The sequence below is a fragment of the Oncorhynchus clarkii genome, chromosome 18 (assembly GCF_045791955.1).
Source record: "Oncorhynchus clarkii lewisi isolate Uvic-CL-2024 chromosome 18, UVic_Ocla_1.0, whole genome shotgun sequence".
NCBI lineage: Eukaryota > Metazoa > Chordata > Actinopteri > Salmoniformes > Salmonidae > Oncorhynchus > Oncorhynchus clarkii.
Window position 1 is genome coordinate 6,085,282 of NC_092164.1, and position 12,054 is coordinate 6,097,335.

General features: G+C 45.5%; 1 protein-coding gene and 1 pseudogene across 1 annotated transcript; both read right to left on the reverse strand.

The window, feature by feature from the left end:
- Positions 1–3,518: 3,518 nt before the first annotated feature.
- Positions 3,519–7,790, reverse strand: LOC139372410 (alpha-crystallin A chain). Its single transcript, XM_071112120.1, has 3 exons — positions 7,394–7,790; positions 5,125–5,247; positions 3,519–3,731 (listed from the first exon to the last, which is right to left on the reverse strand). The coding sequence occupies exons 1-3, from the start codon at positions 7,589–7,591 to the stop codon at positions 3,519–3,521; spliced, it is 534 nt and encodes a 177-aa protein (XP_070968221.1). The 5' UTR covers positions 7,592–7,790.
- A 622-nt stretch (positions 7,791–8,412) lies between these two features.
- On the reverse strand, positions 8,413–9,207 carry LOC139373936 (keratin-associated protein 10-8-like; annotated as a pseudogene).
- Positions 9,208–12,054: the final 2,847 nt, after the last annotated feature.

The window sequence follows — 12,054 nt, forward strand, 5'->3', positions numbered from 1 at the left end:
CAACTCTTTATTACGGACAGACGTCTCCCCATCTTTACAACCATTGAATCTATATGTTGACCATGACAGTTTACAATCTAAAGTAACGGCAAGTAATTTAATCTCCTCAACATGTTCAACAGCCCCACCATTCATTACCAGATTCAGCGGAGGTCTAGAATTTAGGGAATGATTTGTACCAAATACAATGCTCTTAGTTTTAGAGATATGCAGGACCAGTTAATTACTGGCCACCCATTCCAAAACAGACTGCAACTCTTTGTTAAGGGTTTCAGTGACTTCATTAGCTGTGGTTGCTGATGCATATATGGTTGAGTCATCAGCATACATAGACACACATGCTTTGTTTAATGCCAGTGGCAGGTCATTGGTAAAAATAGAAAAGAGTAGAGGGCCTAGAGAGCTGCCCTGCGGTACACCACACTTTACATGTTTGACATTAGAGAAGCTTCCATTAAAGAAACCCCGTTGACTTCTATTAGATAGATGGCTCTGAATCCACAATATGGCAGAGGTTGAAAACAGATTATGGTCAATAATATCAAAGGCTGCACTGCCATCTAACATTACAGCTCCCACAATCTTCTTATTATCAATTTACATGTTGAGTGCCCTTTTCTATAAGCATGCTGAAAGACTGTTAATTTGTTTACAGAGAAATAGCATTGTATTTGGTCAAACACAATTCTTTCCAACCGTTTGCTAATTGTTGGCAGCCAGCTGATAGGTCTGCTGTTAGAACCAGTAAAACTGCTTCACCACTCTTGGGTAGCAGAATGACTTTGGCTTCCCTCCAGGCCTGAGGACAAAGACTTTCCTCTAGGCTCAGATTAAAGATATGACAGATAGGAGTGGTTTAGAGTCAGTTACCATCCTCAGTAGCTTCTTTATATCATTGATATTGGCTTCATAATACAGTTTCTTCTTCTTTTTGTTGAGTTTATTCACATCATTTCTCAATTTGCAGTAAGTCAGCCAGTCAGATGTGCAGTAAGTCAGCCAGTCAGATGTGCAGTAAGTCAGCCAGTCAGATGTGCAGTAAGTCAGCCAGTCAGATGTGCAGTAAGTCAGCCAGTCAGATGTGCAGCCAGACTTATTAGCCACTCCTTTTGCCCCCATCTCTTTCAACCATACAGTTTTTAAATGTCTCATCAATCCATGGAGCCTTAACAGTTCTAACAGTCAGTTTCTTAACAGGTGCATGTTTATCTATAATTGGAAGAAGACATTTCATAAATTCATCAAGTGCAGCGTCTGGATGCTCCTCATTAATCACATCAGATCAACAATTTTGTTTTTTACATCATCCACATAAGAGTCACAGCAAAATCTTGTGTATGATCTCTTATGCATTATTTTAGGCCCAGCTGTTCGGCTTTCCTGGATATAGCCACTATATTGTGATCACTGCATCCAATGGGCACATTTACAGCTTTAGAACAAAGTTTTACAGTATTAGTACAAATGTGATCGATACATGTGGATGATCTTGTTCCTGTAGTGTTTGTAAACACCCAGGTAGATTGATTAATAACCTGAACCAGATTGCAGGCACTGGTTACATTGAGAAGCTTCCTCTTGAGTGGACAGCTTGATGAAAACCAGTCAATATTCAGGTCCCCAAGAAAGTAGACCTCTCTGTTTTATATCACATACACATCCTTTTTGTTGTTTTGTGTGTGTGTGTGTGTGTTTTGTGTGTGTGTGTGTGTGTGTTTTGTGTGTGTGGTAGTAGGTAGTAGGGATGTTCTGTTGATAAGTGTGTGAATTGGGCCATTTTCCTGTCCTGCTAAGCTTTCAAAATGTAAAAGTCCTTTTGGTGTCAGGGATCAAAAAGTACATCATTTTATTTAGGAATGTAGTAAAGTAGAAGTTGTCAAAAATATAAATAGTAAGGTAGAGTACAGATACCCCCAAAAAACGACTTAAGTAGTACTTTAACACCACTGGCACCACTGACCCTGGCTCTGCTATTTATTTTCCTCTCACTCCCTTATCTTTATCTCTGTCTCTCTTTCTCACTGTCTCTGTTTTTCTGTCCCAGTCTCTCTCTCTCATTCTCTCTCTCTCTCATTCTCTCTGTCCCAGTCTCTCTCTGTCCCAGTCTCTCTCTCTCATTCTCTCTGTCTCATTCTCTCTGTCTCATTCTCTCTCTGTCTCATTCTCTCTGTCACAGTCTCTCTTTTTCCCAGTCTCTCTCTCACATTATCTCTCTGTCTCATTCTCTCTCTGTCTCATTCTCTCTGTCCCAGTCTCTCTCTCTCATTCTCTCTCTCTCTTTCTCTCTGTCCCAGTCTCTCTCTTTCCCAGTCTCTCTCTCACATTCTCTCTCTGTCTCATTCTCTCTCTCTCTCTGTCTCATTCTCTCTCTCTGTCTCATTCTATCTGTCTCAGTCTCTCTCTGTCTCATTCTCTCTGTCTGTCTCTCTCTGTCTCACTCTCTCTCTGTCTCATTCTCTCTGTCTCAGTCTCTCTCTCTCTGTCTTACTCTTTTGCCCTCGTGCCACTTGACTGATTAAGAAGAGGATAAGATTAATCACAGCTCTTAGAGAGTAAACACTCACCTCTATTACAATGAATATGTGGTCTAGTTTTGCTCAGTAGCTTTGTGGTTGACCTGCGCAACGGATACGTTCACATCCAATGAATACTTGATGAAACAGAGAAAGTACAGACAAGGGGTTGCATCTTGGTTAATATTACAGTTTTATTGTTTCTACTTCTCAGGAAGTGAGCAGATATCAGCTGAACAGGGCTAACGCTACAGGACAGGAAATACTCAAGGACAAGAGAGAAGGGTTTGGAAAAAGTCGCGACACAGGAATGGAAAAAAGCCAGGTGGTGGTATAAGCCCAATGATGGAAGCCCTTTTCAGTACTACAGCAGTCCTATAGGACCAGACAATGGTACGTACTTAACCCTAACTCCCCCCTATCCTCCCTCCCTCCCTCTCTTTCTCTGAGAAAGAGTTGCTCAGTAAAGCCCTTCAGTACAGCCAGGAGAAAGACGGCAGCTTCCTCACTGGGTGAAATATTACCCACGGTACCCCTGGGGTGACCGATTTGTTGTTTGTTTACACAGGAAGTAGAAAGCCAGGGTTAAGTCATGTGACCCTCTCTTAAATCCTTTTGTTTTTGTTGTCCCCCCCAAGCCCCAACCATCCCTCTCTTTATCCATCCTCATGGGTCATGAGTCATAATCAGAGCCAGAATATTAACACTGCCATAATAGTCTAGCGTAGTCTAAAAAAGGAGAAAATATTAGACTAGAAATACACTGATATCTTCTAAGTGTGGAGTCAGGGAGAGAGGGATTGGGGTAGGGTGGTAAGGTGAGGGGAGGGGCGAGGGGGTGGGGAGACTTTGGGGGTAAAGGAATGTGTTGTTCAGCCCCCCGCACCCTGCCCCAGCCACACGGCTGCTTTATTTGGAAGAGAAGCCCCCCCCTGCATGCCCCCTTCCGCCCTTCGACACCCCCCGCATCCCCAGTGCCACCCAGCCGGCAGCACGCCCATCTTCTTAAGAGGAGGGGGTGGCGTTAGTCTTGTCGTCGCGGGTGACGGGGATGCTGCGGTCGCCACGGCCGAGGTCGCCACCGCCACCGGTGACCTTTGGGCCACAAAGGGTCAGGAGGCCATCGGTGGACAGTGTGCAGGAGATAGCCGATTGGTCCACGCTGGAGGGGAGGCGGTAACGGCGGTGGAACTCACGTGATATGTAACCGTGGTCGTCCTGGGGACAAGAGAGAGACAAATGAGGATGAGAGTAACGATGTAGTGTCCACGTTCAACACTTTAGATGGAAAATGATGAACGTTTTTTATGGTGCTTTTTAAATCATTATCCCTTCACACTGTCAGATACAGGCCTAACCATAGGAATTCAGCACTCTAAGAAAAAAACATGTGCGGCTGCTGGGAATGACGCAGAAAGGACGTGAGAGAAAGCAAAACGTTCCTTAGTTACAACGGCTCCCCCACTCAGCCTGTCCCTGGAGGCCACTAACATCCAGAATGAAAATAAATGACGAGAGAAAGAAAGAGAAGAGAGAGAGAAAAGAGAGAGATAAGTAGCATATTGTAATCTAATTTAATGACTCTTAACTCTTACAAAGGAAAACTCAAAACATTGTGGGTCACGTTCACCTTTATGACTAACATACATCACATTTGTTCTGTGTCACCGTGTGGCCCCAGAAAATGAAATGATCCCAAACAATGTGTCCCATTGTTTATGTAGGAATCCCTATCATTGGAGATGTTTTTCCCAGCAAAGTGTGTCAGTGTGTATAGTTTCATCTGAGGACACGTAACTGCTTGGTTGTTTGACTTCATCCTGGCTGAACATGGGCCTAGAAAAGGGTCGAATTTAATACGTATGAGGGGCAATGCGCGTAAGCCGACCAATTCCCAGAATAAACAAAACAAAGCTGTGGGTGGGTGTGCTCGACACACATTAATTAGGTTGAGAAATTCTCCTCTGACTCAACATGTTGAATCTAATAACACATCTTGTTAGCATCTCTTTGAGGACGTGGCTGGTTAAAGCTGGTTGTTGTAGCAGTGGCTCTGTCTAGGTAGCTGGAAGGAGCAACCTGCCTAAGGATGAATGCACTGACCTGGAAAGCACAGTGATGACAGTATCTGGTGCGCTTATTGCTTCAACTACTGCCACAGGGTGTTTCCATGTGACAGGCGTGCAGGCACTCACACTATACATGTACAGTATAGACAGTATGTCACAGGAGGTTGGTAATTGGGGAGGATGGGTTCGTGGTAATGACAGGAGTGGAATCAGTGGAATGGTATCAAATACATCAAACACATGGTTTCCATGGTGTTGATTCCATTCTATTGGCTCAGTTCCAGACATTATTATGATCCGTCCTCCCGTCAGCAGCCCCCACTGATATATATGTGCACATGTGAGAAACCAGGCGTTGGTGTTCCAAGCCATAGTAGAGGGATTGTGTTTGAACTCAGGAGTGGGTGTACTACCACAAGTCACAGTGGTAGTTTTGAGCTAGCTCAGCCTGTCCGTCCAGAGAGATTAGGGTGTGTGCTGCTTAGATGGGATGGAATCTTAACCCATCCAACCAGGGGTCACCAGATGGTGGGAGGTCTCACCTGTCTCTCTCCATGCTTTCCCTGGATCTCCACATAGTCATCAGTCACCTTTACGTTGAGTTCATCAGGAGAGAAGTGCTTCACATCCATGAAGACCGAGAACTTGTCCCTGTCGGACCTCACCTGGAGAGATAGAGGGAAAGGGGTTGAAGGTTAAAGGTCACGGGTGGCGGGAACCTGGTAACCACAGTGATGCTCATCTTCTGAAATGTATTTTTTCCCCATATCAGTTCAGTTCTATATGTTGTCATGGAGTCATATCTCAGAGAGATATGAAGACGATGATCCATTTCTGAAGTGAGTATAGATGCTGCAAAACAAAATGTGTGTCACTAGTCACCAAAACACTACATGTTGTTTGGACATCGGAATTCTGATATCCTGGCATTTAACCCACGTTGAAATGCAGTTTGAGCTAGTAATGGAATGAGTCAGTATATTATGGGCAGGACAGAGCATGGTTTAGACTTGGTGGATAACACTGCAGCAGTCTCTGAGCTCTTCCCTGCTGAGAATCACTCAAGATTAGTGCATTCCATTTGCCGCTAATTTTCAACATACTTGCAATAGTCTTGCAAACTGCAAAATGCACTTCTGATCGTTGTTTACAGATCCAGTAGTAGGGGTATTTGACCTCCCTGTTCTCTGTACTCTCTTATGACAATCAGCAACATCTACTACAGCGGTATAGGATAGCAGGATGTCGTAGCCATTCAATAACAGATCTGGCTAGTGCTACTGCTGTCATAGCCATTCAATAACAGATATGGCTAGTGCTACTGCTGTCATAGCCATTCACTAACAGATATGGCTAGTGCTACTGCTGTCATAGCCATTCAATAACAGATCTGGCTAGCGCTACTGCTGTCATAGCCATTCAATAACAGATCTGGCTAGTGCTACTGCTGTCATGGCCATTCACTAACAGATATGGCTAGCTCTACTGCTGTCATAGCCATTCAATAACAGATATGGCTAGTGCTACTGCTGTCATAGCCATTCACTAACAGATATGGCTAGCGCTACTGCTGTCATAGCCATTCAATAAGAAATATGGCTAGTGCTACTGCTGTCGTAGCCATTCAATGAGAAATATGGCTAGTGCTACTGCTGTCGTAGCCATTCAATAACAGATATGGCTAGTGCTACTGCTGTCGTAGCCATTCAATAAGAAATATGGCTAGTGCTACTGCTGTCGTAGCCATTCAATAAGAAATATGGCTAGTGCTACTGCTGTCGTAGCCATTCAATAACAGATATGGCTAGTGCTACTGCTGTCATAGCCATTCACTAACAGATCTGGCTAGCGCTACTGCTGTCATAGCCATTCAATAAGAGATATGGCTAGTGCTACTGCTGTCGTAGCCATTCAATAACAGATATGGCTAGTGCTACTGCTGTCGTAGCCATTCAATAAGAGATATGGCTAGTGCTACTGCTGTCATAGCCATTCAATAACAGATATGGCTAGTGCTACTGCTGTCATAGCCATTCAATAACAGATCTGGCTAGTGCTACTGCTGTCATAGCCATTCAATAACAGATCTGGCTAGTGCTACTGCTGTCATAGCCATTCAATAACAGATCTGGCTAGTGCTACTGCTTCTCTCTGATTTAGTATAGCGACTTCCCCAGGGTCATGTCCTTGTCTCCCCCACTCAGCTTTCTCTTCTGAATTCAGTGAAGGCCTCCTAGATATGTACACATAGACCACCTTAGGGCCAATTACAGTATGAGTCAAATCTGTCCAATCTCAGTCCATTTTGTGAATCCTCTTTTTTATAGGAAAACAGCATACTGTTCAACCAATGAAACTGTAGAGGATGTAACCAATGCATCATGGCACTAATAACTCGGCTTCAATTGATTCATTTTACCCTTATTTTACCAGGTCTGTTGACTGAGACAACATTCTCATTTACAGCAACGACCTGGGGATGATTCGATTCCCCCAAGGACACACAAGCTCTCTCTGTTAGCCAGGACAACTTCTGTCTATGAAGTATTACATCTTTCCCCATCAAACACTGACAAACAAGTCTGCTTTCTATCCATAAAGATAGACAACAAGAAACATGCAAATCATACATTTGGGTAGTTTGAACTAAACTAAAGGGACTACAGATTTAGAGTGATGGTGAATGAATAGGTCTTAGTGGATCCTATTCTTCCCCAGAGGACGGAGCAGCTTAGCCTGGTAAACCAGACTGAACACTTCCAATGCTGAGCACAGTGATCAATCAGTCAGGTTGAACAGGTTAGTTGTTACCTCAGACATGCCAGAGTTGGTGGAGTCCAAGAAGTTGCGGAACAGCGACTGTCTGTAGTAGGGGCTGATGGTGGAGGCAGCGTAGGGGAACAGGTCATAGTCGAACATGCCCTCCCCGAAAAACTGGTCAAAGAGACGAGCGGGATACATGGAGCCCATGGCACGTCTGAACCAGGGATGCTGGATGGCAATATCCATACTAGTGTAGGTTAGGTTTTAGCTCGACGGGCCCAAGCTCAATACAGACGATTTCCTGCTGCTCTGCTTTAGCTCGGCTCGCTAGTGCCTGTGTTCTGTTAGGAGTAGAGAGAGAGAGGCGTGAGGGAGGACTAGAGGTAGTAGTAGCAGTACTAGTAGAGAGGAGTAGGGGTCCCAAGTGGTGCGTGTCCTCTCCTCTGCAGCCGCCCCCTCTTTATATACCTGTGGGGCAGAAAAGAGGGGCTTTAGTGCGGATCTCTGTGGAATGGCATTATCTCATGGTGGGACGGGCTCAGTCAGCAGAATCGGTGGGTGGAGTGCCCGCTGGCCCGTCCAGCTACAGCCTGGCCCTCGTAACGTGGCGGGACCTGTGCCAGCGCCAACCGGACGACAAGGCTCTGACAAAACAAGCCTGTGGAGAGGGTGAGGAAGAGGGTGAGGAAAAGGGGGAGACGGAGAGAGAATCAGGAGGTCAGGGGTGAAAATAAATGGATTGGTGGCACCTTAATATGGGAGGACTGGCTCATAGTAATCGCTGGAAAGAATAAATAGAATGTTATTGAACAAATCAAAAACATGGTTTATCATGAGCCGTCCTCCCCTCAGCAGCCTCCTGTGGTTGGTGGGGTTTCTGACACTGGATACGGGGGATGGGAATTAAATCTGTCTGGGTGTGGAGCACCGACATGCTCATCCTCCCTTTCTGTCTTTCACACACACACACACACACACACGCACACACGCACACACACACACACACACACACACACACACATACACACACTATTGTTCTGGTACTTTGTTAGGATGAAGAGCAGACTTCAGTCACAATACAGTCTGGGGGTGGCTGTGTGAGGGCGTGGAGAGGTCAACATCACAACAACAGCGGTCAAACATTGTGAGGATGGGTATTTGTCCGATTGACCAGTATGGAATGTAAAGTAGAGGGGAAACAGCAGAGAAACAGCAGAGGATACAGCAGAGAAACAGCAGGGAAACAGCAGTGAAACAGCAGGGAAACAGCAGGGGAAACAGCAGGGAAACAGCAGAGGAAACAGCAGGGGAAACAGCAGAGAAACAGCAGAGGAAACAGCAGAGAAAACAGCAGGGGAAACAGTAGGGAAACAGCAGGGAAACAGATGGGGAAACAGCAGCGAAACAGCAGGGGAAACAGCAGCAAAACAGCAGGGGAAACAGCAGAGGAAACAGCAGGGAAACAGCAGAGGAAACAGCAGGGAAACAGCAGGGAAACAACAGGGGAAACAGCAGGGGAAACAGCAGAGAAAACAGCAGGGGAAACAGAAGCGAAACAGCTGGGGAAACAGCAGGGAAACAGCAAGGGAAACAGCAAAGGAAACAGCAAGGGAAACAGTAGGGAAACAGCAGGGAAACAACAGAGAAAACAGCAGGGAAACAGCAGGGGAACAGCAGGGAAACAGCAGAGGAAACAGCAGGGGAAACAGTAGGGAAACAGCAGGGAAACAGCAGGGAAACAACAGAGAAAACAGCAGGGGAACAGCAGGAAAACAGCAGAGGAAACAGCAGGGGAAACAGCAGTATCTGAAGTTTGCTAGAGAGCATTTGGATGATCCAGAAGAAGATTGGGAGAATGTCATATGGTCAGATGAAACCAAAATATAACTTTTTGGTAAAAATTCAACTTGTCGTGTTTGGAGGACAAAGAATGCTGAGTTGCATCCAAAGAACACCATACCTACTGTGAAGCATGGGGGTGGAAACATCATGCTTTGGGGCTGTTTTTCTGCAAAGGGACCAGGACGACTGATCCGTGTAAAGGAAAGAATGAATGGGGCCATGTATCGTGAGATTTTGAGTGAAAACCTCCTTCCATCAGCAAGGGCATTGAAGATGAAACTTGGCTGGGTCTTTCAGCATGACAATGATCCCAAACACACCGCCCGGGCAACGAAGGAGTGGCTTCGTAAGAAGCATTTCAAGGTCCTGGAGTGGCCTAGCCAGTCTCCAGATCTCAACCCCATAGAAAATCTTTGGAGGGAGTTGAAAGTCTGTGTTGCCCAGCAACAGCCCCAAAACATCACTGCTCTAGAGGAGATCTGCATGGAGGAATGGGCCAAAATACCAGCAACAGTGTGTAAAAACCTTGTGAAGATTTCCAGAAAATGTTTGACCTCTGTCATTGCCAACAAAGGGTATATAACAAAGTATTGAGATAAACTTTTGTTATTGACCAAATACTTATTTTCCACCATAATTTGCAAATAAATTCATAAAAAATCCTACAATGTGATTTTCTGGATTTTTTTCTCTCATTTTGTCTGTCATGTGTGTGTGTGTGTGTGTGTGTGTGTGTGTGTGTGTGTGTGTGTGTGTGTGTGTGTGTGTGTGTGTGTGTGTGTGTGTGTGTGTGTGTGTGTCTGTATCATTGTGTTTGTGTGAAGTAGCGTGCAAAATTGTTTCTAAAGCAACCGTGTGTGTGTGTGTGTGTCTGAACCAGTGCGTGTGTGTCTGAACCTGTGTGTGTGTGTCTGAACCATTGTGTGTGTTTGTGTCTGAACAATTGTGTGTGTGTGTCTGAACCAGTGTGTGTGTATTAAAGCCTAAGAACTCAGAGAGAGGAGCTATGCACCCAAACAGACCCCTCCACGCCCACTGCACCCACCCCCAGTTCCCATGGCTCTGATCCCTCTCCCGGTGACTTCCCTCCGGGCCTCGCCCCCTGCTGTATTAACCTAATCCCGCTGGGCTTTCACCCGGTCCAGCACAGAGGCTTACACAAAGCACCGGCCAGGCCATTTTTCCAGCCCACAGACGCACCCGCCAAGACCAACCGGCCTCGGCCAGGGCTGAGCGCCTAGGGGACGTTGTGGGGCTGGATGGAGGCCAGAGGGGGATGGGGGAGAGGATAGGGGTGCCGGACGTAGCGGGGGTTGGGCCTTGTTACAGCCCTGTCAGCAGGTTTAGGGGCAGAGAGGGTTTTATCAATGAGCCAGACAATAGAAGCCCTGGTCTGTGTATATCCTACAGTACGCTAGACAGGTCAGGCTATTCATCGTCAGCTCTGGTTGGAACAGCGGTGTGTAACCTAACCTGGGGCTAACCAGAGGCTAACCTGGGGCTAACCTGAGGCTAACCTGGGGCTAACCTGAGGCTAACCTGAGGCTAACCTGGGGCTAACCTGAGGCTAACCTGAGGCTAACCTGGGGCTAACCTGAGGCTAACCTGGGGCTAACCTGAGGCTAACCTGGGGCTAACCTAGGGTTAACCTGAGGCTAACCTGGGGCTAACCTGGGGCTAACCTGAGGCTAACCTGGGGCTAACCTGAGGGTGTTGGGGATATTGATTTGTGTACTGGAATGTTGAGGGAGCTAGCACAGAAGCATTTCACTGCACCTTTTATACATGCCGACTGTGTACGTTACCATTACAGTCTGATTTGTATTCCTTCCTTTAGGTGATCACAAAATGATAGTGAGTAGGGAAATAGGACAGGAAGGAAATGTGGTAGACAAGGTTTGAATCCAGGTCTCCTGTGCACAACAAGACTGTTTTAGCACACTGAGCTAAATTGGGGGGTTTTGGACCCCCTAGTTGTACAGTAGCTACAATACTTCCGGAATTGACTAGTTTAGGCATTAATAAGTCACTGTTATTCAAAACTCAATGAGCGGTCTTTATTTCAATGGTTGAAATGATCAATGAGCGTATATGTTCCATTGCTATTTGAAGTGTGATTTGGATTGGTCATAATGTGTTAACATGTAATAACTAAACAGCTTGCTGTTTGCATGGTTGAAGGACATTTCTAGCCTACAAGACTGACAATTATGCGAGGACTCACCATCCATGTTATCAATATTATGGTTTTAACCATGTTTGGATGATATAGAGCCCTCAAACTCAACTCTGGACCACGAAGCCAGTTCCACTGTATTGTTTCATTGTTTCCCTCTAATGAGGGACTGATTTAGACCTGGGACAACAGGTGTGTGCAATTAACTATCAGGTAGAACAGAAAACCTGCAGGCTTTGGACCTCGTAGGGTAAGAGTTGGATACCCCTGGTAGAGTGTCAGTTGAACTAAGCTCATGGGGCATTTATAAGTTGTATTCAAGAAATGTAATTAATTAAAAGTCAAAAAATGGATGTACCCTTTAAAACCCTAAACAGTACCTTAAATAATTAAATTGTTGCAAGCCCAAGCAGACTCGAGAGCAGTCATACATAGAATGTTAGACCAACCAAATCTATGCTCTTTCACTGCCGCCTAGTGGTAGGGTGGTGTAACTGCTGATACTGTTATTCATATGCACAGCTCGGCTACACATTTTATCACAGAAGGTTCGGTTGTTTAGCTATCGAGAAGAGATGTCCAGAGAATTCGGCCACGCAGCCACTTTGTACATTCTAAACAGGTAATGGCTTAGGGTCAACATAATTACAGTACCATTTATCTTAATCACAATGGAATCTCAAACTACTAT